Consider the following 26,009-nt stretch of genomic DNA (forward strand, 5'->3'; position numbering starts at 1 on the left):
GCACCAAACCAAACAGTGATGCAGTTCATTAAAATGCTTTTAGTTGTGTTTCTATAAAAAGTGGCAAAGACAGAGGGAGAAAGATGTGCCTTTGTGACCATGTGGGTCTTCCACTGCATGGGCATAGCCCACCATGTTCATTTCTTTAGTCTTTCTGTTAATGCTTGTATGTGGTGAAAGTTCCACTGTTGATGCTGTCAAGATACCTTTGTAGTTTTCCCTCCTGTGTAACAGCTTAAAAAATAGGCTAATCAATGTGGTTAAGGAAGAGTTCAGCCACTGTGAAGGGAAAAAACGTGATGCAGCATCAATCCTACATCAGTGCAAATGACCCAGAATGCTCTGAAATATCCTTTTAATTTCCCCAGGCATATCTAAAAACTTTGTAACTGAATACTTTAAAACTATTTTATAAACTTGGAATTTCTAAAAACTGACTATGTGAAATCCATTTTCATACTACTAGCCGCTAAGAGAAAATGTTAGAAAGTGAACCTCACTTGAAAAACAATATAATCCCCCTCTCCTCACAGCATTTGAACAACTTGGGCACGGCTGATGGATCTATCCTCTTTTGCAATAGAAAACCTCATTGTTCATCACTGTGTATGTGTTTTAAGCACTGATCTTATCAAAATTCTGACCTTGTGTTCAGTCAAGAATAGAACTGAATCCATAGTAAATGAAATTTCTGATAGGTATACCTGCTTGCTTATTTCAATTCCAGGGCTCATTATTTCACAGTTCAACAAAATATATTTGAGTCAATGATTTCAGAACCATTAGATCCAACCATTACTTTATGAAATACCTAAAACTAAGTAGCTGAGAATATTGTATATATCTATGCGCCATATATCATAATGAGATAAATCCTGATTTAATTATGTTTAGAGATAAGCTCAGTAAAATTAATGAGACTTACATTAATCAGATAAAACAATTTATTTCAATGACTGTACTCTAAATATTAAGTTCTGGCCCAACTTTCGTTGAATGTGCATATACAAAAGGAATGCAAAGCAACAATTTTTAGTCTCTGTTAAATATTTGAAAATCCTTATTACATTTCCTCTCATTTATTAAAACCAACGTAGATCTCATCTGATTAACATTTCTTCTAAATATCTTGTGGTCTCAAGCTATCACCATTTCTATGATAATTTTTATCTCCAGTATGATTTCCCTGATTATACCAGTCACAATTTTAACTTTGGCTAATCCAGAGGTAATATTAAATAACTTAGAATCTTATTTTCCAAACAAATACAAGATAATCTTGCAATGTAAAATAAAATTATTTTTTAAATATCTTTCTTTTCTGAGGTGTCATAAACTTACATGGTATTCTATCTATCTATCTATCTATCTATCTATCTATCTATCTATCTATCTATCGATCGATCGATCGATCGATCGATCGATCGACCTACCTACCTACCTACCTACCTACCAACCTACCTACCTACCTACCTACCTTTCTACCTATCTACCTATCTATTGGAACAGAAGCATTAACTACTTAGAACAGTTTCTTAGAAACTAAATCATACAGTTAGAGATGAAAGCCAGTTTATAGTTTTGACTGAAACATATGCCTGAATAAGAAGCCTGAAAATCTTTATCAGTTGGGAATACTTCCCTGTACTGCATCAAAACCAATATTTTCTCATTCAAGTAGTAGTGTGCCAAAAAACTAGAAATATAAATATTTGTTAATTCTGTTACTTGAATGAATAGATCTCAGAATGTAGTAATGTGTGTTCCATTTTGGTCAAATATCTTCTTGTGATCTCTGCAAGTTCCTCAGAGGTAAGTATAGTGTAAATACTTTTTCTCAAGATATCTTGAGAGAACAGCATACCCTTTAGTAACAAATGGACTCAACCTTTCCAAGAATGTTATCAGTCCTAAGACCCATTAATGAAAATTCCTTATTACCACAGGAAAGAGTTTTTTCAAGACAAAAGAAACCTTTGATGCAGGGTGTGTGTCTTTTTTCTTTTCAGCCATGGGTCCATTTCCTACATTGTAGGGGATTAAAAATAGCATAGACGATCATAGCAGCCAACGTTTTGCATTGAATTCACAAAGGGTTCATCTAGATTCTACTTTGGAATTGTCATTTAACAGCAATATTATTAAAAAAACTTTTGAGAAAACTTATTTTAAGAAAGCACTTTTCAGCCTTCATGTATGTTTTCCTAGCTGGCAGAGGGCCATTTACTTATTTATTGCCATCTGTTAATACAGACAAGTTAAGTCAAATTAAAAGCACCTCTTTCCCTAACCTTCAAAATTTATCAACCATTTTGCTGCTTAACATGCTGACTACAGAATGCCTTGGGTAGCCAATAAACATGAATCCTGAAGGTATTTTATTTTCTATTTCATTTTCAGTCTGCCCCTTAGCTAGCATATTTTTGTTCAGGTACTCTGAGTTTTGAACTTACTTTTCTGCTCTAGGGCTTCACATCCAAGTACTATCTAAGCTGGCCTCCTTGAGCAAAAAATGCAAGTACTGCTACTATCTTGAAGAGGCTTATAAGAATTGCTAGAAATGAGAGAAAGAAAACAATGTTGGTTTATTTGATTAAGGTTAAAATAAATACATTGTTATTTCTGGTAACCTTTAATGGACTTTTGCTGACACTAGGACTAAAATAAAAATATTTGATGAATTTGTTTATAAATAAGACATGAGATATGTGGAGATACACTTCAATACAATACAATAGCAGAGTTGGAAGGGACCTTGGAGGTCTTCTAGTCCAACCCCTGCCTAGGCAGGAAACCCTATACCGTTCCAGACAAATGGCTACATGGATTTGGACAATTGAGGCTCCTGAACTAGGACTAGCTCAGTTTCAGAGGGAGCCAAGGATTCCTCCCCAGCAATGGAGTCACCTTCATCAAGGGAATCCTCAATGAGAGAGTGGCAGGGAGACTCCAAGGAGGCCCTAGAAGGATTGGGAGAAAATCCAAAATCCTCCTCAGCAGGCAAGGAGAGGGAGACCTCTGGCTGGGAAGTGGGAAGGGAAGGCCCTGCCTCAACATCCCTGGGATTGGGGCCTGCCTGCTGTTGCTGCTGTGCTGCCTGGGCCTTTTGAAACTGTTTTCAAGTGCCTTCCGGCGTTTTTCAGCAAGTTTCTCATCTGCCTTAGAGGCCTTGCTGACTCTGGAGCGCTTTCCCTTAGTTGGGCACCCCACCCCAGCAGGATTGAGCCTGCTGCGTTTAGAAGTGGTGGGCCCAGCTATTTGTTCCACCTGCTGCTCCATCTTCTGGCTGAGGAGATAAGAGATGGCTGAAGAAGTGGCCAGAAGAAACGATCTCTGGTGAGAGGAGAGCTTGCACCTTGCAGGAGTCAGGCCTGTGGATAATTGAGGCTGCCAGGCAAGTGGAGCTGGGACAAATGGCACCGGCTGAGGAGAGACCAGATGCCTGCAGATCTGCGCCATTAAGCAAGGGAGAATGGCCAGATAGTGGCCAGAAAGCCTCTGCAGCCGCTTGGAATAATCCATGGGAGAGGGGAGCCTGCCTGGCAACCCAAGGCTAGGCCCCAGCGTTAAGCTGTAGGGCGACTGGTTTTTTTTAAAACTGAGCCTCTCAGAGGATCAAGAGGCGGAGCTACAAAAAATGTTAAACTCAGTCCTTGGGCAGCAAGCTGAAGTTAACCCTTGCTTGGATACTCCAAGCAGCACCTAGGAGAAATGTTCTGTATCAATTAATTCTCTGTCCCCGCTGTTCAGTTTAAATGTTTATCCAGAAAATCTGTGAATTCAATGCCAAGTAACTCAGTCCCTTTCTTGGATGGGTGCAAATCATCTCTTTTGTACAGTTTTTCATTGGATCAGCTGCAGGCATCATGACTAATTCCCTTCCCTTTTACACCACTCCTTTAGCCACACAGTTAATTTGTTATAATTTAAGAGGAGGTGAAAAGTTATTAAAAGTGTTTATATATGTTTTGATGAAAGTAAGGAGTCATTTATTTAAATATTTCTTTTATTTTACTTACTATATTCTTATTTTCTTTACCTCTTTCATAGTTTTCCCCTTTCCACATTTTACTCCTTCATTCTATTTCCCATCATTCGTTTAGTCTATATTCATTTTTACAAACTAAATTTAATACTGTAATTATAATATTTAATAAAGATTATATAATTTAATGATAAAATTACTTGGAAAAAGGGAAGTGGTTTTAGTATAAAAGTGGTCAATTCTGCAAATTGGAATGTGAAGCATAATTCTTTTGATGACTGCAAGAATGTTATCTAGTTGGCTCAATCCAGGCTCAATCCAGATGCTGCTGTATTATTATTCTTTTTATTGGTTCTTCCTGGTCTTGCTGAGGGATATCACACTGGTCCCTGCTACTGAACATGTGTATTCCTTCCAAGTAGCCTGAATGTATAATCCCTGTACCTCTTATGCTCATATACAGGTACATGCTTGTGTTGGTGATCAGTAATCTAATTGCAAATTGGCTGATTGACACTGAGGGCAAATTATGACCAGAATTAAATAATATCCTTGACATTAGATCAGAGCAGATCCTTCCTTTGATCCATCCCATCTGGTAAAAAGATAAAAAATAGTCCAAGTCATCCCTCTCGCATGCCTTCTTCACTTCACTATCCAAACAGGTGCCTGTATCCAAACATCTGACTGCCACTAATGCAGATGCAAGCGCACCACATAAGCAAGTATCACAAAGCTAATTTCATAAGCAATATAGACTTAGATTTATAATACTACTCCACAGTGCAGTGTTGGCGAACCTTTTTGGTTCCAAGTGCCAAAACGGAAGTGTGCGCATGCAGGAGTGCCAGAAACCGAAACAGCAGGTCCCCTGGTGGAAGCCTTCCAGTTTCCGGCATGCATATGTGCGCCTGTGACCTGGTGTTCTGGTTTCTGGCATGCATCCGCAGGTAAAGACCAGCTGGTGTATGCATGCCAGAGAGCTGCTCTTCCAGTTTCCAGTGCTCTCGGAACAGGGAAGAGCAACAGGTGATGACTGGTGTGCCCGGAGAGATGGCTCTGTATGCCACTTCCAGCACCTGTGCCATAGATTCACTATCACTGCAATAGTGTTTTATAACACTCTCTGAGCAGTTTACAAATGTCAGCACATTGCCCCCAACAATCTGGATCCTCATTTTACTGACCTTGGAAGGAAGGAAGGCTGAGACAACCTTCAGCCAGTCAGGATTGAATTCTTGGCTATGGTCATATTTAGCCTGCAATACAACATTCTAACCACTACACCACCAAAGCAATATATTGTCCAGTCCATTCATAGTCATACACAACTGCATACAATATTCAAAATCTCCACCCACCCCCGCAACAGACATCTAAGCTAGTAACAGTTATCAGAAAAAGAGGACCAGAGAAGCAATGTCCTTTATTGTATCTCCAATAGTTTTTATGTTATAATTTTACACTTCCAATACAAAACATATGCAGTTTTTCCTGGAGAAAATTACATTACTTGGTCTTTGAAGCTATTGATTTTATACCACAAATCAATAGCATGAATATCTCTGAAGAGCAAGATTATGTGACTAGCTAAAAAAAAAAAATCATTTGGTTTGTTTCTTGGAATAATAAGGTAACGTTCACATACATTTCTTTCCCTATATACTTAAAATATAGAAATATGAAAATTGCAGGATCCAATCTGTGTTGGTCATAGGGACCAGAGGTTTTGTCTTCTGAGTTTTTGGACTCGTGCTGGAGACCATCTTCAGGAAACTTTTCTCTAGCTAGGGAACTTCTCTTTAGGGTTAGAGAGAAGTTCTCTGAAAGTGGGCTTCAGCAGGAGTCTAAAAACTCGGAAGACAAAAATCTCTGGTCCCAGTGAGTGACCCAGATTGGATCCTGAAACATTATCCTGAGACAAATATTAAAATTGCTTATTTTGACAAACTTTTGTAAAATATGGAAGTTTTATCTGCACCCATACCAATTTTATATTTCATTAAGTTCTATTGTATAAGAATAATTTAATGTTTTAAGTTTATATTGGTAAATTTCAGGACTTTTTAATTGTGATGTTTGCATGCATGCAACTAATTTCCAAATATTTTTCTCAGTTTTTTTATCAGGAAAAACAAAGACTAGCATCCATGCCATTATAAAGCCTGGGGAGCAATGTAAGTGGGAAGCTGCACTAGGACATATTTGTAAACTGAAAGAGAAACTGACTAGTTGAATAAATGTCTAGTATAAATTTCCAAAAATGGTTAATACAGAAATGTTAACAACAGGAAAAACTCTTCAGAGTCTCTATCCAATAATTAGCACAAAAAGACTAGTTTTCAACGGAAGTCTAGAGAACTTCTTTATACTCATGAAATCAAAAAATGATTACCTTTGTGGAAAGAGAAGCAAACTGGACTCATTTGGTAAACAATTTGGCAATCCATATCAATTGAATAGTATGTGTGCTATTCCTCTATTTCTGCCTCCGAGACAGTATTTTTTACCATATAGTTGAAATTACATTCATAGATTATGAAAATATAATTGCTTTTTCGTCTGCAATCTTTATTAAAAAAAAAACCTTGGAAAATTGATCTATATAAACAGACTGCTGAAAGTATTTTTAAGACAATAAAAGATAACAAAAATACAAAGATACAAATGCAATGTGGTAGCAATAAGGAATAATTTTATAGTATTAGATACTCTTATTAATATTTTACATATATCTATCAGCTATCTATCAATCATCTGTCTATCTATGTATCATTTATTTTCTATCTATTTACCATCTATCTTCATAATCTATCTATCTATCTACAATATGAGAACCAGCTTTGTGTAATAGTTAAGCAATGAAACATCCATCTACTGACCTACATGGACTATCATGATAGATAATAGTCCATAATCTTTAATTAAGAGGTCTTTATCTTGGTGGGTTGATATGGGATGATAATGACTATATCATTAGTAGGTGTACAAGCCTACCTATCATCAATTGTAGCTTTTCCTACGCAGAGAAAAAAACAAAAAAATCCAGGAAAAGTTTGCGGGGAAGTCAAGTAGGAAAGCTTTCCCTTCCCCTCTCCAACCCCCACCCTATTGCCCTCCCTCTCCCAATCTTTTTCTTTTAATCTGGGCTGGTCCTCATCCCCAATGGAGATGAGATGAGGTTTCACAACTGGAGCAAACAGCTATAGATAATTTGCAGGGAAGTTTAGTGAGAAGAGTTCATAAGGAAAACTTTAAACATTATGGACAGTGAAGGAAGCATCACTATGATCTGCAGTGTGTGTCTTTCTGTCTGAAGAATGCCTGAAACATCATTTGCTGCAAAGTAAAACTTGTTTCCCTCTTGGAGGAGAAAGGGAAGTGTTTATGTGAAGAGTTGCTGCACTAAAATCCATCAGAGAAGATGAGTAGTTTCTGTACAGGAAGGAAGCATGAGAAAGAAACTTCAAGATTGAAGGTAAGGAACAAGGTCAAGGAATAGATATGGCAGAGGTTCTAGAAATGCTTTTTATTATTATTTTGGGGTATAAAAGCTTGAAAAATTGTCAGAGTTTCTCGCTGCCCCATCTTATACCAAACAAAATCAAGTCAGAGCAGGTTTTTTTGAGTATCTTTCTCAAATGTCCTGTTTCTTAGAACTATGTAACTCTTTCATAATCTTAACATATGAGGATCCATATCATTCATATTCACAAATCCATGCCCTTCATATATGGGGATCTGCTTTTCTGTTATTCTACAATCTACAACAACTATGTCAGGTAGATTTGGCTTAGGGAACATGTATGGTGCAAAGTTTCCCAGTCTGTTTCCATGGCTAACAATAAACTTGGGCTTCAGTCCCAGTTCAGCACCTGAATCATGTTGCTAAATTGTTTTTGTCATTTCTCCCCTTAATATCATTCCAGCAATTCAAAAACCATCTGATAAGTAGATTTCACTTTGTGCTACATTTACATGTACTACAATTGTGTTTAACAACCAGAATTGGGATTGACAACTTGGTCATTAAGTGAAGCGGTCACTGAAACCAACATGATTGTGGTTATAATACCTAACTTCAGCTTTCCTTTGCAGACCTGCAAAAGTCATTAATACAAGAATTTGTTGCAGTTATTTTTTTCATCACCACCATAACCAGGGGGCACTAAATGAATCAGTCACTAAATGAGGACTACCTCTGATTTTACATAAATACTGTTCCAATATGACATTATCAGATATGGGGGGTGAGTAATACTGTTAAGTGCATTCACTTTTTTTCCATAACATCTAATTTTCCAAAAAAATATTTAAAACACAGGTGCAAAATATACCTGTTGGTAAAGGGATCAGATCAGAGGTGGTATTCAGCCGATTCTCTCTGGTTCAGGCGAACTGGTAACGGCAGCTGTGGGAGGCTCCACACACCTGCCCCAATGTAACACGTGAGCACTGCACATACTCAGAAGGCAGTGCGCATGCACAGACATGGCCCATGTGAGTAAAGCAAGAGCGCATTCACATTTGTGAACCGGTAGGGAAGGTAAATGAATCCCATTGCTGGATCAGATGTTTTAAAACTAGGCAGCACTTTGAACGTTTTTTATCTCTGCATAGGCAGAATATTTTATCAATTCCATGGGAGCCGCAAACAGTTTTTCGAGTGCCATTCATGAAGCAAAGAGAGCAATTCCTCCTAGCATTATTTTTAAAGAGTTTCTTCCTCTGCCACATTGCTGTTTAATCCCTCCTGTACAAAATCCCTGCAAAAATCTTTGCTTGGTTGGCTTAACCCCAATCAAATAATAGGATCTGACAACACTTCTTTTTCTCCCTCCTGTAAATGGATATGAACTGTGAAGACCTTATCAGATATTAATGTGTAATTCAGGCTAACAGGGGAGAAAAAGACACTTGCTGACACAATGAACAACTCGAGTTGTGAGAAATTCTGACCTAAAATTAATTTATCGCCACACTGCTTTTCAAGTGCATTAATTTCAGTGGAACACATTTTCTCCTTCTATTATGGGGCCTGATTGACAGAGATGTCAAGGAATCACCTCTTCCTTTTGAAATCAGGAAACCTGAAATTGCTCCTCTCTTCTGAAAATAGCCCGGCTGGAATGCGAATTGGAGGCCAACAAACATTCCTTTGATATACCTCTTTTTCCAAGATGACTGTTTCACTAGCCCTACAAACTAAACCCCATTATTTTCTTCTTTTGCTTGACTTGGAATGGGTTTGTCTCCAGAAGCTTGACAGAGTGAAAACTTATTTAAGCAAAGAAATGAGCATCCTGTCCCAAGATGATAGAAGTAGCTAAATGTATCTCAAGTATAGCTTATATTTATGAAAGGTGAGCTGTACCAAATGTGTAGGAATCCTGTTCAGATCAATGAATACTTTTTTGAATTTTAGACAGTGTTGGGGTTATTACAAGCAGGAAACCCTATACCATTTCACACAAATTGTTGCCCAATCTCGTCTTAAAAATCTCCAGCACCCACAACTTCTGGAGGCAAGTTGTTCCACTTATTAATTGTTCTGTCAGGAAATTTATCCTTAGCTCTAGGTTGATTCTCTCCTTGATTAGTTTCCACCCATTGCTTCTTGTTCTACCCTCAGGTGTCTTGGAGAATAGTTTGACTCCCTCTTCTTTGTGGCAACCCCTGAGATATTGGAACACTGCTATCATGTCTCCCCTAGTCCTTCTTTTCATTAAACTAGACATACCTAGTTCTTGCAAACATTCTTCATATGTTTTAGTCTCCAGTCCCCTAATCGTCTTTGTTGCTCTTCTCTCCACTCTTTCTAGAGTTGCAACATCTCTTTTATATTGACCAAAACTGAATGCAGTATTCCAAGTGTGGCCTTACCAAGGCATAAAGTGGTATTAACACTTCACGTGATCTTGATTCTATCCCTCTGTTTATGCAGCCTAGAACTGTGATGGCTTTTTTGGCAGCTGCTGCACACTGCTGGCTCATATTTAAATGGTTGTCCACTAGGACTGTAGAATGACACAGACCAGATACCCTCTTTCCTTCTCCTGGACAAACTCAAAGAGCTACATTATCTCAGCAACTATGCCTATACAGAGGCATCAGGGAAAGCTATAGAATAGTGTTTCTCAATCTTGGCAACTTTAAACTGTGTGGACTTCAACTTCCAGAATTCCCTAGCCAGCATGGTGGCTGAGAAACTTTGGGAGTTGAAGTCCCCACAGATTAAAGTTGCCATTACCAAGGTTGAGAAATAACTGCTGTAGAATTCATGTGAATTTGGGAGAACCAAAATGTTGTGCCAATGGCCAAATGAAACGAGGCAGCACAGTTGCAACATTGCCAGGCTTGGAACAGTTAGATCATCATTACCTTTCCCTGCCAGGTTCGGTTTTTTAAGATGAGCTAGAATGATTCATGTGACTAGGCCTGGCAACATACATTAGAACAATGCAATAATAAAATATTGCTTCTTCCTCTGCATTTAAGTGATTTGGAGAATAGGTTGACCAGTTCTTCTTTGCAGTAACCCCTTAGATCCATGATGGCGAACCTATGGCATGCATATCACAGATGGCACACAGAGTCCTCTCTGTGGGCAGATGAGCTGTTGCCCCAGCTCAGCTTCACTACGCGTGTGCACGTGTCTCCTGCCAGCCACCTGGTTTTTGAGTGTATGAGTGCATGGGGGTGGGGCACATGCAGAGATGTGTGTGCATGCACTACAGGCACACGTGCGGAGGGTAGCATGTGCATGTGCAGGAGGATGGCATGCGCAGGGAGAGGGCATGTGTGTGTGGGGAGGGCGCACATGCACAGGGGAAAGGGTACACACAGGGGGGTCATGCATTCATGCACAGGGGCAAGGCACACATAGGGGGGTCACATGTGCATGCATGGGGGAAGGGGGATCACAGGGGAATTGCATGCATGCACAGGGTTGGGGGGGTCATGTGCGCATTCGCAGGGGGTGATATATGGGGGTTTCATGCACATATTGCATTATGGGTGTGATAACACGTGCTTTTGGCACACAATGACAAAAAGGTTAGCCATCACTGCCATATTGGAACACTGTTATGTCTCCCCTAGTAATTTTTTAAATTAAAATAGACATACCCAATTTCTTCATATGTTATAGTCTCCAGTTCCCCGATCATCTTTGTTGCTCTTCTCTGGACTCTTTCCAGAGTCTCAGCCTCTTTTTTATATTGTGATGACCAAAACTGGATGCCATATTCTAAGTGTGGTCAACTCAACCAGCGGAAAACCTTGCCTTCAGAGGTTGTGAGTGCTCCATCACTGGAAGCTTTTAAGAAGAGACTGGACAGTCATTTTCTGAAATGGCATAAGGTCTCCTGATTGACAGGGGGTTGAACTAGAAGACCTCCAAGTTCGCTTAAAACTGTGATGATGTTCTATGTTCTACCAGGGCATTATAAAGTGGTACTAGAACTTCATGTGTTTTTTTTTTTAATTCTATTCCCCAAACAAGAACAGTGTTGGCTATTTTGGCAGCTTCAGCATAGTGCTGGCTCATATTTAAGTGATTGTCCACTAGAGAGTGGATCTCTCACAGTTATTACTGTTGAGCCAATTACCACCTATTCTATACCTAGGCATTTGTTTTCACCCAAAAAATTCCCAACGACCCATTGGATAGTAGCCACTTCTTATTTTTATTTACATAAAATGACTATGAGTTATGTGTGGTTCATATACATTCTGGAAAACAAAAGTGTTGTTTTGCAGGATTGCACTCTGCTTTACAGTATTCCTTACTCTCTTTTAAAAATTAAGGCAACTTTTTAAAAATAAACGTAGATTTAGTTACTAGAGGTGAGAGCCTAGTAAATACCAAGGGAAATCTCCAGGGCATAGTGATCTTGACATTTTCCATAGTATCTATCCCTGAAAGAACAAATATAAGCTAGATTTTTACAACAGAACTGCATGAAACAAAGCATGGCAACCTACTCCTCTTCAAGTGACATCTACATTAATGTCACTGTTTGTGTTAGGATAACATTCTCTAGTTTAATGAATGCAGCTCAGACACTTTGGCGAACAAAGCTTAGTTTTTCCTGAGCAGGAATGAGGAGTAGCCAAAGCACTCAGAAAGGAAGAAGGGTGGAATTAAAGCTGTCTCAGTCTGCTTAATGGTGAGGCTGCATTGAGAAAGTACATTTTCATGAATCCAGGAGAACTTTTATCTGAGGATAAGAATCTTGCAACATATGCTGATTCTCTTCTGTGCTATTTATTTCGACAAAATGTTATTAAAAATGGTACATCTATATCTATACATATACATATGCATATACACCCCCCTCTCTCTCTTGCATATGTATATGTAGGGACGCAGTGGCTCAATGGCTAAGACACTGAGCTTGTCAATCAGAAAGGTCAACAGTTCGATGGTTTGAATCCCTAGCGCTGTGTAAGGGAGTGAGCTCCCATTACTTGTCCCAGCTTCTGTCAACCTAGCAGTTCAAAAGCATGTAAAAATGCAAGTAGAAAAATAGGAACCACCTTTGGTGGGAAGGTAACAGTGTTCCATGTCCCTTCGGCATTTAGTCATGCCGGCCACATGACCACAGAGACGTCTTCAGACAGTGCTGGCTCTTCGGCTTTGAAACAGAGATAAGCACTGCTCCCTAGAGTCGGGAACAACTAGCACATATGTGTGAGGGAAACCTTTACTGTGTAAATATATGAATATGCATGTGTATGTGTATATGTATATGCGTCAGGGGTGGGTTTCAACCGGTTCGCGGCGGTCCCTGCGAACCGGTTGGTCGCCGAACCCGGAAGTAAGTAACTTCCGGGAACGGCGAAGGCCCCCTCCGCGCCTGCGCACGCCCGCGCCCACGCACCCACGCTCCCGCTCCTTACCCGTTTTTGATGAATTCTGCGCTTCCCCGCATGCGCAGGACGCATACAGCGCCTGCGCGATCCTCCAGGAGCAGTTGGAGCATCGCACAGATGCTAGTACGCACACGTGCGCCACGTGCGTGCGCGAGGACGCCGCACACGTGCATGAGGACGCCGCCGGCCTCGTTCCAACCGAACCGGTTGGAACGGGGCGAGAAACCCACCCCTGATATGCGTGCACACACACACACACACAAACACACAAACACACACACACACACACAAACATATACTGTATAATCAAATAACTTCATTCCATTCATTCTGTTTATCAGGAAATGCTCCCATTTTTGAGATACCCTTTTGTTTTAGAATCAGTGAACATTGCAAAACCGACTCTAATGTTCTGAGAATCTATGAAAAAAAAGTTTAACTGGAAATTATCCCTGTTCAATGCATGATACAGCAATAGCAATCTTGACATATGGTTATCTAGTCTCTGCTTACCTCTTCTACGGTAATAAAGGAGAACCAACCAATTACTTTCCAAAGCATCCCATTTTGTGGATGAGCAGTTCTTATTGTTAGGATGGTTCTCTTAATGTTTTATCTAAAAGTCTGCTTTCTTGCAATTTCCAGTCATTAGTTTTTGTCCTGCCCTCCTAAACAACAAGTCTACTTTATCTTAAAATATTCAAACCTGGCAATTATCAAACATACTCTAATCTTTTATTCTCCCTTTTCTTCTTAAAATGTGACAATCCCAAATATATTCCAAATGTGCACTGACTATTGCACACATGAAAAGAATAGCAGACCAATGACTAATTTTATAGCTAATATAGCTGGGGAAGGATGGTTTTCTTTTCCTTTTTGGCATGTAAATAAAACAATAAGGCCCTCTGGAATTTTTGAAGAAATCTTAAAAAAGAAAAAAATATCTATGGTAATACAAGCTAATGTTCCACTACTCTTTTTCTACAGATGAATTAATTAGTCTTTCAAATTCGCTATTCTGCATTAAACTATTTACAGTTTCTCATGAACATTAATTCTAAAGGACCAAGGTTCACAGTAGCTGTTATTTGTTCTGAGACTTTTTATAATGGCAAATCTGCTCATCAATCAAAATTAATCCTCCTGAAAAAAAGAAACCAATCTTCACTGTGTTTGCCAAAAGGCCATCTATTTTCTGTCCTATAAATAACAGTACACATGATAAATACTTGATACCTGCTTATACCTTCAGCTGGTATAGTCAGACAAACTGTCATTAATCTACCAAATTGAACATCCATGCAAGGCTTGGTTCAACTTTAATAAGTGTTTGAGGAGAAGAAGTGACATTTCTTTCCACCACCCCTTACTCTACTAAATCAGTTATTGACTTCACTTAAATCACACAAGTCTATTTCTTTTTTTATACTCACTGGAAGCAGGAAGGCAATTATGTTAGATTATTTTGTTGTTCCTCACCTATACAACTAGAAATCTGATAAATCAGATAAATGCAGCCCTAAAGATTTCAGTGAGAAGTTCTTTGTGACCTATATAAAGCTCAATTCAGATTTGAGAGATTTTCTTCCCCGAATACATTGACTTAAATTTCCTGCTTTACATGGATCATTCTCTTGCATTCTATTTCCTACATCTATTATAGGAATCAAAATGCAAACATTTGTCAGATGTTCCAAGTAAATAGCCATGCAATGATTTTACAGGTAGGGTCAGACAGTGGGGAGAGAAAACTAATACTGGAAATGGAATGAATGTGCAAATAGGGGAAAATGTGGATCACCTTTTTCAAAGCTCGGGAAAGATATGAGCCTCGTGTCACTTTGAATGAGAATAATGTTCTACATCTGCTCCCTTTGGTTACTTTCCTAAATCTGCAATGCAAATAAGAGTTATCTCTGCCTCTGAATACATACCAGGGTCCCTGAATATGTTTAGAGGGCAGGGGGAAGAGGCAGTAATATAGGAGGTCATCTATATTTCTGGAATATCAGGCAAGGATTACAGTCACCTGTTGTCTGACAAGGACATCACTTCAACATTGAAGAAATATAAGATATGTGCTTGATAACTGATTATTTCCTATTATTCATTACAGTTGTAATGCCGTAAAATGAAAAACAAACCAAGAACAGAGATCCATCTCTCTCTCCCCCCCCTCTCTCTCCCTCTCTCTATCTCTACACACACACACACATGCATATATGTATATGTACACACACACATATACACACATGCCTCTCTCTATAGATAAAAGGCAAATACTACTCACTCATTACAAAATCTCCAGAACCATAAAGCCTAAAAACCTGAAATTTGACACGTATGTGGCTTCTAGTTGCTTGCTAAGAAACGATTTTTTGAAATGACCATCAGATCATTGGTACTTCTTATATAGTAATTAACACGCTCTGATGCTAAGGAGTTCTATTCCACCTCCCCACCTGAAAAGAACTCTGTTCCAACTGCCAATTGCTTCACATTCCGCTACTCAGTTCAAATTCACAGACGTCCACTCCTTCATTCAGGAGCGATCTGGGGCTCCTTGCAGTATTAAATGTCAGTACCTCACCAAATGTCTATGGCTTCCACCTATGGAACTGCTTCCAGACTCAAGGTGGCAGGAGCAATATTTCCTTATTTGTTTCAATCACCGACCACCACTGAGCTAAGGGTTTGTGAACCAAATTCCTCTTGCATAGCCTGATCACATAGTTTTGTTGCGAAGCATGGATATCCAGCTTGTGTGCGTGTGCACTCACGCGCGATTATGCACATGCACTGTTTTTTGTTTGTTTTTCATTTTGATTTGTTAGAAAAACTACTCAAGACACAGAGAAGTAAATGAAATCTGTAGAGAAAGCTTATCTTTGTGCCCGATAATCTTTATTTATAAAGTTATTACAGATAAGCTAACTTCCTAAGAAACTCGAAGTAGTTTGATACATCAAGTAAAATGATCAACAAAGTCTAATATATCTCAGGTAACTTAACTATCCACAGTTCCCAAAAGACTGGTGGAGGAGAACGGGTGGGGGAGACTTAAAACTGACTAGAATAAGGGATTATTTTTTTTTTTATGTCTTCACTTATTTCATTTCACTTCACCCACTACTACTCGGGTTTCATTTAAGCTTATCACTATCTTTTTATTCTGCTTATTGAAGCATTTCTGTTCTAATACAAGTTTAGGCAGTCTGTTGATTTGAAGACAATTGAGTGGACTTTCCCTTGTGTGATAAATTCTTATCCATAACACAGGAGAAATGGGATTTTTTTTCAAGTTAAGATTGACTCCATTTACCCTGTGGTTCAAACACACATCAATATCACATTAGAGTATAAATCTCATACACTCCTAAGAGGATAATTCAGTTGCCCTAGAGTACTAGGCTGAGGAACCCAGATATAAACAATTATTTTTAGCAAGCAGGGATTTGCACCATGAAAGAAGTATAGTTATAACAATGCAAACCATTTTAGGATGATGTATACAAACTGGGGGTACACTGGCCTCCTGAATTTTCTGCTTGTTTATAGTCCATAGAGTTATTGCAATTCTATAGCATTTTTCTGAGCACTTACTAGTTACATAATTATCAGAATCTGATAAGTACAAATTTTCTGTTCCTGTAACATTCATAAGAGAGAAGAAAACCTGCCACAATTCCATTTCCAAACAGTCTGTAGGAGAATTGATTAACAAGTCAATTTGGCTGTATTATTGTAGCAATATTGGGTTCCCTAACTGGAATCAATTCCTAACTAAAATCAAATTATTTATTTATTTAGCAAATGGCATATCACACATGAACTAGCAGTAATTTCACCAAAATTAGTAAAACATAATGAAATATATATCTAGCTATTGAAGCGCAGCATCATTTTTATTAAAAACAAATTCAGATTCAGACTGGTATATGCCCTCATCTTACACTTGGTCACAATTGTGATCTACAGTTTGATCTACAATCATACTGAGAGGAGAATACTATGCCCCATTTATACAGAGTTCCTGCAGACACCGGGTGAGGTGCGAATCTTATTCAAGATTGTCCACTGCTATTTCAAAGCCTGGCATATTTTGGGAGGTCATTTATATGTCTTCCTATATCTGGATTTTCAGTGACCCATTTGGATTTCCATTGGGAATCAATGTTAAAATTATTGGGCAAGTGCCAATGGGAGCTTCTTGGATTTGAGTCTTCTGGCTGATAAATGAGGAAGGTTGGCATGCAACAGTGGGAGTGAGTTGTTCATAAATTGGACTAAGAGTAACACAGGGAAATTGTTTTATTTGGATTCTTGCAAAGGACTAAATTATTTTCATCCAGGATGCTATGATCCCAATCTTGGTACCCCTTACTATCATCTATGTTTTTAATTTAAAAAAAAAACCTTCACCTAATTTTTATAATAGAATCCAAGGTAAATTTGCTCTATGAATCAACTATTTTTAAAAAATCTTTTCTACGTTCCTTCTTTCCTTCCTCCCCTCCCTCCCTCCCTCCCTCCCTCCATTCTTTCAAGGATAAGCTAGCAAGGCCACTGGTACAATAATTCTCTCAGCAGTTTGCCATGCTAAGCAAACAAAACTATGACAGTTGTTTTAAATTGCTCTTTGCAGTATGTATTCTGCAACTATGAAGGTAAACTTTTTAATCAGAATATCAAGAGTGCACACTATTCATATATTCAAATTAAATTCTAAATTAAACAAAGAACATCACTTCAAAGTATCCAAAATCAGCTTGCTCAAAATAGGCTCCTGCTGTTTTGCCCTGACTACAATCTAAAAAAAAGAAAAAACCCACAGAGAAAGGCTGACAAATTGAGGCATCACTGGCAATTAATCTTAATTACACAATTGGAATAAGATATTTTAGCTGACCATAGGCCAGACAGAGCACACTACTTAATAGAAAGCCTGAGCTCAATTAAATTAAAGAATGCCATCACCCTAAATACTTTATGTAAATGTTGCAAGCATACAAAAATTATTTATGGATTAAGAAGAGTTAAAATGTTGAGTTAAATAGGGATCTCATGTATTTAATTTTTACACTACTAGGCTATATTTAAAAAAGACTAATTTTTCAACCTTGGGACAAGTGGGCATGACCTGAGATTAAGAGATACAAGTAGTACCTTGATTTCTCAGTTGGTTAACAAATTAATGCAAAGGACATAAACTAATGTTTTAGGCTTGCTTCATTCCATCACAGCTGTCTTCTGAAGCATTTGTATGAGCATACACAATTGCTACTTTAAACATCTTTGCATCGTTTGGGGGAAAAAATGTCCTTTAGGGCAACTTTTTGGACACAAAATTTGAAAGAACAGTTCTCCCCTAAATGGAATAGGCCATGCTGTTTGTTACCTTTTTAAAAATATGACTATTAAGAAGTGAAAAGAGAGAGAGAGGAATACTCTTTCGTGACCAATCTCCATAGAGTTACTAACAGGATATTTGCTTTAGTGCCAACGTTTCTCAACTTTGCCAACTTTAAGAAGTGTGCTGGCTGAGGAATTCTGGGAATTGAAGTCCACACATCTTAAAGTTGACAAGGTTGATAAACAGTGCTTTAGATTTTCTCCAAAAGAAGACACTAAAGTTGTTCAGCTGAGCCACTTGGCTGACCTTTGTTCTTACAGTTAAATTTGATCTTCCACCAGACAGAATTCTGGCTTCTTTTCTTTGCCTGATCAACCTGGAAATAATGCAAAAATTTATACAAGGCCAAGCCCAGGAAATAGATTTGTTTTTGAAACCACCTTTAGGTTACAGTGTTGTCCTTTTCCTGCACAGAATGAATGTATAAGGAGATAAGAAAGGCTGTGTGGTTAAAAAAAATAAAAATAAAAATCCCCATTTTCTGAAATCACTGCCGCCAGCTAGTTTGGCCCCTTGCACAAGATGTGCAGACGTAATAAGTGAAAAGGAGCACATGCTGTACTATTGTACTATATATGTGTTGATCCCTATCTCTACCACCACCGCATCACCACACTTTCACAACACTGTACAGATTAGTGATTAATAATAGTCAAACCAAATTTTGTAAATGCATTCACATTTTTACAGCAAACATAAAAAAAAGTCCCATTGATTCACAAAGTCGGATAACATCTTAATTAGCACAACTAAAGTGACACAGATGTGTATTCAACCTTCAAAACACTTTCAGATAGCATTGAAATATTATTAAGAAGAGATTAAAAGGAAAACATGTGGAAGAAGTACTACAACTCTCAAATCAGGCTGTATCTGTGAATCCTGCTGACCCTTTGTTCTTAAAGTTAGCCTCAGTATGGAGTCGGCAAACAGAATACATTGAATATTACTAGCCATTGCTTTGGCAGGAGTGTCAGACTGGCAGCCCACACATCACATGCAGGCCACATTCACCTCAGCTCCTTAAAGGTAAAAAAAATGTTGTGATATGTCATATGATGTCACATGATGTGATCGAGTGTGACACCCGTGTTTTAGAGGATTAAGAAATAATGGCTATTTTCCAGTTCTGACAATGTAAACACAAAAAAACCCTGTGGTTTCCTATGGAAGATTTAGTTTATCTGCCAGATTATGTAAATACCTACTAAGCACCACTATAATCTCTAATAGGTCCAAGTTCACAAACTGCAGTAAGCCATAGTTTAACTAAGGTTTGTGAAATAAGACATTGAATCTGAGTTTATGAATAATATTAAACTATGAACAAAGATTTGCAAACTTTAGGGTTTATGGAGCATAAATGCAAAGTATAAATTCATCCTGAATATTAGCAAATGAGTAAATATGCATTTACCTTTTCCAACTATTGATTTGTCTTAGTGTCTGCAGGCAAGAATTAGCTTTATACTGTAGAACTTGTATTTTTCCTATGCTAATGTTTGAGGTTTAGGAAATTAAATTATACTGAATTCAGTTATTACATACCAGTTGGCAGAACAGCATGAAAGCAGAAAGAACTCTTCTAATCAGGAAAAAAAAATGCAGTATATTCATGAATAAAAAGCAAAGTGGTGTCCCTGAGAGCAGAATGGGCTGTAATTACTCATTGTGTGTTTCCGTGCATGTGTGTGAATTATTATGGTCAAGTATTAATATATCCAAATAGATTAATGAGAGCAGACATAGTAATAACATCTCCCAGTGACAGAGCCATGCAGTAGCCTCTCTCCTCTTTCTTAAATAATCTAAATCAAAAGATTCCCTGATGAAAGATGAAACTAGAAAGTACTCTACAGATAAAAGTATTTAACTGAATTGTAATGCTTCAAAGCAAAATTGTAGTGTTGGAAGGTGGGGTGGGGAGAAAGAGACCTACCCATTTTTTTCTTTGCCAGGAATCAATGGGGTTTTGATGTGGCTTTCATTAGCATGGAGGACCTGAGCAACATACTTCCCGTTTGGTTGGAAGTATTTGTAGACAGCCACATGCACCATGCAGTTTTCACTGCTGCTCCTCAGCCATGGGCTCAAAAGGAGGAAGTTCATATTTTCTGATGTATTAAGATACAAGAATAAACCTGCAGAAAAAGAGAAAACAAAAAGTCTAATTACTAAAAAAAAAAGCACACAGCATTTACTTGTTTATCATCACAAATGATAAACCAGTCACAATATTATTTTATATTTGCCGATTTTTATGAATAGCCTGTCCTTGGAGTCTGCAACGTTTCCTGATATTCACCTCCCTCTCCTGAACTCAGAGAGAAACTGAGGCAATGCTTCTTCACAATTAACAGGCCCTCACCCACTCCCACCTCCCATAAAAACATTGTAAGATGCTAAGTCATTAGATTCCACAAATTTCAGTGGCATCTCCACTGTGTCAAATTAATGGGCTCCTTATTGCAGAAGTCAACAGTGGCTGAAAAGTGTACAGACTACCTGCTAATGGATGGAGCAGAGTTGGCAGCAGGACCAATGTAGAGAGCCCTCAGAAGGCCTCAGAATGTGTCTGCATCCTGCTGAGACAGCCTATCCATATTTCTCTGTCCAGAATCTAGATGACTGTAATATTATTAGAGTTTTATGCGAGGGAGAGAGAGAATAGACCTAATTCTCCTGCCTCCTATTTCCCCACAACAATCCTATAAATTAGGTTGGGCTGAAAGAGAGTGACTGGCCTAAAGCCACCCAGCAGGCTTTCATGCCTAAGGGAGGCCTAGAACTCAGAGTCTCCGGGTTTACATTAGGAGTCCATAAAGTGACTTTGTTTTCTTAATGCTTTATGGTATCTGACTTTCCCATCAGTACACTCCTCTGTGGCAACCAGATTCTCCCATAAGCCTTCGGTTTTACTGTCTCTCAATAGGATAATTTTAACTTTCCAAAAACAGAACAGAGTAGAACCAAATTTGTGTGCTAAACAAAATGGCAAAAAAGAACTGAGACTGAATGTGGATTAGAGATTATAGGGAAAGAATCTAGAATTTTTTCACAGTTCAATTTGAAGGCTCTTTTCTTCTCCCTTATCGTAAAGTGACATAGAGCAAGGTTAATTTTAAGTAGCGGGGGGGGGGGGGACCCAGTGGCCTTATTCTACACCTCCTTGGTTACATTACAATCAAGTGGGATATTGGAAAGAAACTGTATACTGTAAAAGGGGCTGGAATTCATTCTCTCTCCCTTCCTCTCTCTCTCTGACAATAATGTTTATTTTATTTTTAGATAATGCTGGCCTTAGATAAAACATATTTTTATTGACACATCAGTTTCTGACATTCTCTTTTTAAATGCATCTAATCCACAATAAATAGTTTTGTTATTACTTGATACACCGATACTCTTGGGAGTGTCCTATTTAAATAAGTTGACAGAGAGGTATAGAAAGGCTAAAAATAAATGCATTTACTGTCATTTGTATTAATTTAAATGTTTTAGTTTTGATTGGGGCTTCAATTCAACCTGATATATTAGTCAGACAGCCGGACCGCGCCAACTCTACTTCTCTCTTACACATTCACAGATAAAATACTTATTCTTTCAGACATACACAAGCATGGGGAAACATAGGGTCTTATGAAATTTTACTCATCCTAATATTTATGCTGATTATGACCATGGTAAAGATTCTATTTGATTTGATTTGATTTGACATTCAAATATTCTTGGCAATATTAAAATGTGTGAGCAAATCCATAGAGGATAAGGTTATCAGTAGTTGCTACTTGTGACGCTTAATTATCTGCAGTATCAAAAACAATATATTTCTCTGTATCAGTTGCTGTGAATGAAGGAATAAAAACAATGTTAATTTAGGGGAAAAATTTCTAAATAAATTCAGCAAATAAGGAGACTAAAGATAGATATTCTTCATGCATTTTTAGATGAAATACTCTTTTGGCTATAGATACCTACTTCACCATAAAATTGATAAAATGCCGAGAAATGCAGAAGGATTTTTATTTCATGTAATTACAGAAAAATCATAAAAAGATAATATATGGACAACTATCACTGTGAAAAATCGGTAGAAAAGCAAGTATAAATGAAAATATTTTTTAAGGCTTCCATGGACATACAGGAAAACAAAGAGATCAGAGAAGAAATCAGACTAGAATTCTCATGTAAACCCAATTGTCCAGGATCCAATCTGGGTCAGTGAGTGGGACCAGCAGTTTTGTCTTCCAAGCTTTCAGATTCGTGCTGAAGCCCATCTTCAGGGAACTTCTCTCTAGCCAATTGTCCAGGCCCTCACTATTAAATATACATCACATGGACATCCTGCTCCTTTCCAAAGTCCATGATGCTTGAAAAAGTTGAATGAAAAACAAATAGAGAACCACCAGTGGCAAAGTGGATGGATTCAATTCTGACAGTAGTTAATGCATCACTGACAGACCTTGAAGAAAGATCATTCAGGAGTGAATCTATATGGGTGATTACTAAGAGCTGACATTGACTTGAAGATGCTTAATCAAGCAAACAGAGGTAGTCAGGATAACTTGATTTTCACTCAGTAGTCAACTAATACAAAACTGGTGAAAATCTTTTGGCCCTTGAAATCTGCTAATTGTTATTGACCTTAAAGCTAGAACACTAGAACAAGTGAAAGTTGTAGGTGAATGGTAAAATGATACAGCAAGTAGATACATTTGTGTATTTCCATAGAATGTTTACTATAACAGGAAAAAGGTGGAGAAATTTTAAGACATTCAAATACTGGAAGAAAGGTAATCAGTAGTGGCTTGTTGTGAGGAACAAATATTTGTACAAAGAAGCAAAAACAGCCATATATAAAGAAGCTACACATCAAAAAGCTCACATCAAAAAAGTTCCTCACTATGCTGCTTCAGAGATAGTCAAAAAGTAAGGAGGGGAACTTGACACACATTTAGCACTTGGAAGTAATTAGCTAACAAGTATTTCCGACTGTTTCTTTCACAAGAGCAAATACGTGATGCATAGCTACTGCAAAAAAAAAAAAAACCCAACAAATTAACTTCAGTTGCTAGCAGATACACTCCAAAGGTTGGAATAACTGATGATTATAAGTTAGCTGAGTCAAAGGTTCCTTGATCATATTGGTGTCTAATAAAGGCAAAGGTAAAGTTTTACCCTGTTCAGTCATGTCTGATTCTAGGGGGCAGTGCTCATCTCTATTTCTTAGCTGAAAAAACCTGTCTGAAGACATTTCTGTGGTCATGTGATCAGCATGATTGTACGCTGAGGTACATGGAATGCTGTTACCTTCCCACTGAAGTGGTACCTATTTATCTATTCACATTTGCATGCATTTTAACTGCTAGGAGCTGGGGCAAGTAATAGGAGCTCCCCATATTGTGCAATGCTCCAGATGACAAACTCAGCATCTTTAACTGCTGAACCATTGAGCCCTCTTCACTAGTATCTAATAATGAACACTTTAAACATGTGTAGATAGCATTGACTATCAGTTGCTTTCTGAATAGGTCAAGTTAATATATGAAAATTCACAAAATAAATCTGACCCACTTACCCAATTGATGCTGGTATCAATTGTGAATTGGATCATTTGGCGTACACAAGATCCTGTTTATCCATGGTTGCTAATATTTTCTTTTAAAAATTCTGGTACATAGGCAAATGATAGTAGTTCTAGCTATTCAATGACAAACTCACATGATTTCAGTATTATCAGATAGTAGATCCTCAACCCAGGAGTCAATTTGGAGAGAGAAACATGGCTCATCCCAGTTGAGTTCTGTATTTTCTTTACATATTTGCTTAATAATCTTCTGGTCCAGCTAAATTGTATATTGTATGATGGTGATTTGGCTTGACATTCGGAGCAGAATACCATATGACACTGTTATTTAGCAAAAATACAACTAATTAGGGTATTTACATGCATTGTAAAAGAGAGATAAATTAAAATGGATTAAGTTTAATTCTGGAAGGAAAGGGAAGAAGAGGGTGACAAAGAAGGAAGCAAAATGGATGGGTTCCAGTAGCAGTGGAAGATCTGAGAATCAAGTTAGGGACCAATTGTCATGGAGAAAATGTATGTGGTCACTAAAAGTTGATATCAGCTTGATGGCACACAATCAATCAAATGTAATATTCTGTGACTTCAGTAAGGTTACTCTTGATTTGAAGCTACATTTCTGCTACCATATGGTGCAAAAAAAACCACCCTTAAAATGAAGGAATTAAGCATATAAAGAGTCTAGAATACATGCATAATAATTTTGCTGAGTTAAGAGAGATCCTTTATTTGAGTCATTCATTTTTATCATTCTATTTTAATATTTATTTCACAGCATTGCAGTTGCATTTTTGTCAGGGCAGCTCAAAATAGGCATACTGTGGAGTCTTGCTGCTCAATACTGAGCTACGTGTATTCTCTTCTATTAGGCATAACTGTATTATAATGAAATTCAATGCGCAGATTTACAACACAAATCTATATTTCAGTTAAGCCATGCTTCACCTTACATCCTTTTCAAGTGTGCTGGGAAATAAAATAAAAAAACATAATGCAGTATCTCTCTTCATTGATGGAATGCTGTATTAAAATAAAAACTTGTGTGCATATTTTAGGCAACATTCTCTATTTCAAATCTGAATTTTACTACTATAGATGATATATATTAGGAATGCCTATTTCAAAGTAACAGAGTTGAAAGGGACTTTGGAGGTCTTTTAATCCAACCCCCTGCTCAAACAGGAGATCCTATAGCAGACAAAACTTTTTAACACCAAGTGTGAAAAGGAAGCGTGCAGATGAGTGCGCTCATTTTGTCTGTGCACGTGGGTTTGTCTGGGCTGTAAGCCAAAAGAGGAGCTGCCCAGGGTGCATGCGCATGCACAAAAATGAACTTCCAGTTTCTGATGCAGACATGCGCACCGGCCAGCTGGTCTTCTGGGTTTCTGGCACACATTTGCATGTGACAATCAGATGGCTGGTATGCATGCACATGCAGTAAAATAGAAGACCAGCTCTTCCAGTTTCCGGCACTGCCACATGCACAAAGGTCAGATGATTGTCACATGCACATGTGTACCAAAACCTCAAAAGAGGACGGGGCAATGCTGTGCATGCCAGGCGACATGGCTCCACATGCTACTTCAGGCACATGTGCTGTAGGTTCGCCATCACGGCCCTATAGCATTTCAGACAAATAGCTGTCCAATCTCTTCTTTAAAACCTCCAGTAATGGAGTAGCTACAACCTCTGAAGGCATGTCGGCCCACTGATTAATTGTTACAACTGTCAAGAAATTTCTCCTTATTTCTAGATTGTTTACTTTCTTTCCACAGTAGAAATCCATGGCAATTTTTTTTACATATCAAATGCAATTTTCTCCTATATTATTAAATGAAAAATGTACATTAAAAAGCAAACAAAACACTTGCCTTTCTCTAGAATATTTCATTGAAGATAATTGCAGAACCTGTTAAATATAAATACACTTCAATACTTCAGAATTTCATGTTCTTATTGGGAAAACAACAATATGTCACTGAAGATATAGCTGAAAATAAAATTCTAATATTGTCTTTCTCTTTTCTGAGTTTGAAAAGAGTATGGGAAGATATGAACTGTTTCTACAAAAGTTAAAAGAATTGTAGGATCACAGAGTTCAAAAGGCCATTAGAGGTTATCTAGTGCAATATTTTCTGCTCAGT

The 26,009-nt window shown here is 37.9% G+C and overlaps 1 protein-coding gene across 1 annotated transcript in view; it reads right to left on the reverse strand.

The window, feature by feature from the left end:
- ALK (ALK receptor tyrosine kinase) overlaps positions 1-20,714 on the reverse strand; it is a 346,271-nt gene extending 325,557 nt beyond the window's left edge. The window contains exons 1-2 of the mRNA XM_032216056.1: positions 20,657-20,714; positions 20,218-20,419 (exon numbers count right to left, since the gene is read on the reverse strand). Of these exons, the coding sequence (XP_032071947.1) occupies positions 20,218-20,419; positions 20,657-20,714 (260 nt within the window). The remainder of the gene's footprint in view (positions 1-20,217; positions 20,420-20,656) is intronic.
- Between the last annotated feature and the right edge of the window lie 5,295 nt (positions 20,715-26,009).

Source organism: Thamnophis elegans, chromosome 4 (assembly GCF_009769535.1).
Source record: "Thamnophis elegans isolate rThaEle1 chromosome 4, rThaEle1.pri, whole genome shotgun sequence".
Classification (NCBI taxonomy): Eukaryota; Metazoa; Chordata; class Lepidosauria; order Squamata; family Colubridae; genus Thamnophis; species Thamnophis elegans.